Source organism: Nicotiana sylvestris, chromosome 5 (genome assembly GCF_000393655.2).
Source record: "Nicotiana sylvestris chromosome 5, ASM39365v2, whole genome shotgun sequence".
NCBI classification, from domain to species: domain Eukaryota; kingdom Viridiplantae; phylum Streptophyta; class Magnoliopsida; order Solanales; family Solanaceae; genus Nicotiana; species Nicotiana sylvestris.
Genome location: NC_091061.1, coordinates 171,972,566 through 171,977,451, shown reverse-complemented (window position 1 = coordinate 171,977,451; position 4,886 = coordinate 171,972,566). Strand labels below are relative to the sequence as shown.

At 36.9% G+C, this 4,886-nt stretch overlaps 1 protein-coding gene across 1 annotated transcript; it reads right to left on the bottom strand.

Moving 5' to 3' along the window:
• Positions 1–226: 226 nt before the first annotated feature.
• LOC104244700 (ras-related protein Rab11D) lies at positions 227–4,319 on the bottom strand. The gene is made up of 2 exons (XM_009800170.2): positions 3,923–4,319; positions 227–860 (listed from the first exon to the last, which is right to left on the bottom strand). Exons 1-2 carry the CDS (start codon positions 4,153–4,155, stop codon positions 419–421), a joined length of 675 nt encoding a protein of 224 aa, XP_009798472.1. The 5' UTR covers positions 4,156–4,319; the 3' UTR covers positions 227–418.
• Between the last annotated feature and the right edge of the window lie 567 nt (positions 4,320–4,886).

Below are 4,886 nucleotides of genomic sequence, written 5' to 3'. Positions count from 1 at the left end.
TCAAGAAGACGAAAAGAAACAATATATCAGTACCATCAACAAAAACCATAGAAATAATAACATCACACGAACCACTAAATAGACGGAAAGCAAAAACAATAACTCTAATTTATTTTTTCGGTGATTACATAAATTACTTTTTAAATGACCTGATAGCGTAAAAAATCATTCTTTAGACTTTCAATGTACAAAAGTTAATGTCAATATAATATAACTAGTAAAAAGCTTGTGTAATTAGTTGTTGTAACCTTCCATTAACTCACAATAACCATTTCCTTTCATTAACATTACAAAAAATAACAATATAAATATATAACCAAAAAAGACTCAAGAATCAATATGAGATGACTTTGAAATCTAACAAACCCAAGAAATTGACACCCAAAAAAATGAAAGAACAATCCCAAATTGTAATATTTCAAGATCTACAACAAGCTTTCTTTTCTGGGATAACCTGTGCAGGACCAGGCACAAGAATTTTCTTTCCAGTTAAAGATGCAGTATTACCATTTGCTTGATCATCACCTGCAGCAAGATTCTTCTTATTCACAATATTGAAGATCTCTGTCAAAACAGTAAAGAAAGCGTCCTCGACATTTGTGGCTTCCATTGCAGAAGTCTCTAAGAAGAATAATCCCTCTTTCTGCGCGAATTCTTTAGCATCCTCGGTTGGAACAGCTCGTTGATCTTCAAGATCGGTTTTGTTTCCAATCAGCATAATCACAATGTTCTTGTCAGCATGCGCACGCAACTCTTCAAGCCAGCGGGGTATGTGATCAAAAGTTTGGCGTTTTGTTATGTCGTAAACCAGCAGAGCTCCAACAGCTCCCCTGTAGTACGCACTCGTGACAGCTCTATATCTGATCATGACAACAAAACAATGACTTGAGTTACATGAAAGTTGTTAAAGACTCTGAAACTTCTATTATATCCCGTCCGACAGCAATCATAGGCAATCAAAACCTTGAGGCAAAATGGATAACTCTGGCCATCTAAATTTTATATGCCTAAGAAAGAGCTAATTCCAAGCATCATACTAATAGATCAAAAGGAATTAGTATTAGCAGCGATCATAACTCCAGTAAGTCATAAAGCATGTATTTGCATACTAAGGCAACAACAACAACAAAGCCGTGTAATCCCACATAGTGCGGCCTGGGGAGGGTAGTGTGTACGCACACCTTAATCTTGTGGAGATAGAGAAGCTGTTTCCCATAGACCCTCCGCTCAGTGAAGCATAAGCACCATTTGCATACTAAGGCAGTTCGATAATTTCAGATTTTTCTTCCAAATAAAAACAAGATCTAGTCCAACGCAAGCATATTTTGCACATGATAAGTGAGAACCCAAAAGTACCATATTAAGGCAAGATTCAAGTTAGCATGGAAGTATTCTAAAATGTTATTTATGATCCCCTCGAAGATAGCACGCTTTTCTATGAAGTAAGTTAACTCATTAAAAGGCATCAAGCAGACACAAAGGTTACAAAAGAGAGATTAGGTTCCCTACCATAGCACCTTATCCAATACTAGGGAACATTAGAAAAACCTGATCTAAAAGAGATACTTAGAATGTCTTAGTTAAATCAAGGACCATAAAATAGCTGACAAAGAAAATTGGACATGACCAACCCCCACCGCTACCTCCAAAGAATAAAAGGAAAGAAAGAAACGTCTGATAGCCAAGAGCTAACGTAACTGGAAGCGAATAATTTAACAAATTGCTGCTCGCAGGGATTTAGTTTAGTGGTAAGAGCGCAAGGGTGCATGTGCCGGTTAGGCGCACACCATGGGTTCGGACCCTGCCGTAGCCAAAAGCTAGATATTTAATGGAGAAGAATAGAGGGGCAGACCCATTGTCAACCGAATTTCGAATCATGCACAAGTCTGCACTCGAGGATTTCTCGGTAATAAAAAAATTAACACGAACTTCTAGGAACCAGTATTTCAGCTTAAGCAAAGTAATAGTCATCACTAATTTCTCCTCTAATACATGATTGTTTGATTGATTAGGAAGAAATTGCAGCCCTGCGGTGCAATGATAGTGACTATCAAATTGGGGCATTCTTACAGTAAGAGGCACAATTCTGATAAGACATCTGTATGGGATATTGCAACATTTTACAGTCTGTAGTGGTATACTACAGTTTTATCAAACCACTCTTAATACAAAAGAAGGGGGGGGGGGGGAGGAGCAAACAAATTGTAATAACTAGTTAAGAAGGAAAAGAAAAACTAACAACCTGAATCTTTGAATAAATATGCACGTGTTTATTTACTAGTTCCCTAATATAAAAAGGGCTAATCTCTGTGTGGCACAATATGAGTTCCATTTACAACTTCACCAATATCAAGCATTTCCTCAGGTGATTTTAGAAAGACTAAACAGTCGATAAAACTGATAGCAAGAGCAAAGCTCACTTCACAGTTTTGTAGAATAGCATTAAATGAAAGACGGAGTATCTTAAAGGCATCTGAGAACTAGATTTAATACAAATGTGCACCAAGTTGCGAGTCAATGTTTCTTCAAAAAACATTATTATATGTGAGGCTTGAATCTGACCTGATTCACCTCTTTTAATAATCAAGTTAAGTTCAAGTTTCTAAACTAAATTTGTACATTATCCAAGATCCAAAGTCAGCGTCAAGTCTCAAATCTCAAATGAACATCTCTCTCCACATACCAGACTAACGTGCCAACAACAACAACCCAGTTGAATCCCACAAGTGAGGTCTGGGGAGGGTAGTGTGTACGCAGACCTTACCCCTACCCTTGGAAGGTAAAGAGGTTGTTTCCGATAGACCATCAGGTCAAGAACCAGACTAACGTGCCAAATTACCAAAATCGTAAATTTAAGCATGAAGAATACAGCTAGCACAGTATTGTTTTACTAGTTGGACTACTAAAAACTTTTCCTTTTCACAGAGATCTACATAAGTGAAATTCTCAAAACTCCAAAATTCAAGAATGTACAGTTCAAACCCAAATGAATAATAAAACATAGCAAATATGAAAATCTAGTCTGCACATCACAGCTCTGAATAACTTAAAATTAAAGCATTACTTACTAAATCTCTTTATAAGATTCCAGCAGCTTCAAACACAGAGCAAAAGAACAAGAGGGAGATCAAAGTGAACAAGACAGCATTAAATAACAACAAAAACACAATTCAGTAAGCTTCTCTGCTTAAAAATCCCACAAAAGGTACACCCTCTCTTGCATTTTATATGGCATTACATTTGGAGGACTTAAAACAACTTTTTTCCATTGACAGCCATTTTCTCATTCATTTTTAACCATCAAAGCTGTTACTTTTTCTTTTATAACCGTGGTATCCGCGCAAGCTTTTGCGCACCTCGACTAATTCCACGGGATACCTACCACCTCACACCAGCAACAGGTAACTCTACTAATTCCACGGGATACCTGCCACCTCCCACCAGCAACAAGTAACTCTACTAATTCCACGGGATACCTCCCACCTCCCACCTCCCACCAACAAGTAACTCTATCCACGAAGGCTTGGATACAACAAGGATCCAGTTAAATCCCACTAGTGGAGTCATGGAGAGGGTAGTGTGTACGCAGACCTTACACCTACATCAAAGGAACAGAGAGGCTATTTCCGATAGACCCTCGGCTTAAGACCACCAAGGCTAGTGATTTTTTTTTCTGCCTCCGCTCGTATTTGAACCCGGGACCTCATGGTTCTCACCCACTTCATTGACTATTAGGCCAATCATCAAAGTGGTTACTTAACATTACCATTTATGTAATCAGTCAGTTCAAAAACAATGAAAAAGCAGAGAAAGCAAACAGTGATAACTACACAGCAACAAACTTAAAACAAAACAAGAAGAACTAAAAAAGATTCAATTTTTCAGCTATTATATAACTAAAAGAGCAAAATCCTATTAGTACCTTTCTTGACCAGCAGTGTCCCAGATCTGAGCTTTAACAGACTTATGTTGAATAACAAGAGTCCTTGTCTGAAACTCAACACCAATAGTAGCTTTAGAATCAAGACTAAACTCATTCCTAGCAAAACGGGCCAGTATTTGAGACTTTCCTACTGCTGAATCACCTATTAATACCACCTTAAAAACATAGTCTATTTTTTGACTTGCATCACCATAGCCACCCCCACTTGCCATTTCTTTAGGCCTGAAAAATTCTGTTTTTTTAATCAGCAGAAAAATGGAAGAAGATGATGAGCAGAGACCAAAAGGGAGAGAGAGAGGGAACAAATGTTGGTTGTGGTTGTCTTAACTAGATCTTGCTGTCACTTGTAGTAGTGGTGCGTGTGAATGAAATCTGCAATTATTATCATTATTTTAGGTACTACTATTTGACTAGTACCCCATTTAGTTTTTAATAACCCTCTATGTATGCCAACAACTGCTGCACTAGAGTGTTAATTACTCTTTCGTCTTTAACCAGATGTTTCGGGTTCGAGTATGGAGTGTCTTTGTTAGGAAGCATTATACCCTCAATGTGGGACTTCCCGACGCGAATTCGGATTTAATCAGGTCCCAATATAAATACCGAACATCGAGTGGGAAATCAAAAAAAAAAACTCTCTATATCTTAATTTATGTAGCGGAGGTCGGTTGTTGAAAGTTAAATTTCTTAATTTTGACCGTAAATTTAAACATAAATTTTTAAAAAAATACTATAAATCACAAAAATTAACTATTTTAAAATATCTAAAAAATATATAAAAAAAAATTGTCAAAAAACTTGGTTAACTCTCAAAATCGGAAAATTTTATTTTGTGTCTCATACAACTGACACTAGTTGTATGAGATAACTTTTTTGTCTCACAGTTTTATGGACCCAAATTTATGTGGACCTAGAAGTATAAGATTGGGGTCCACAAATTTGT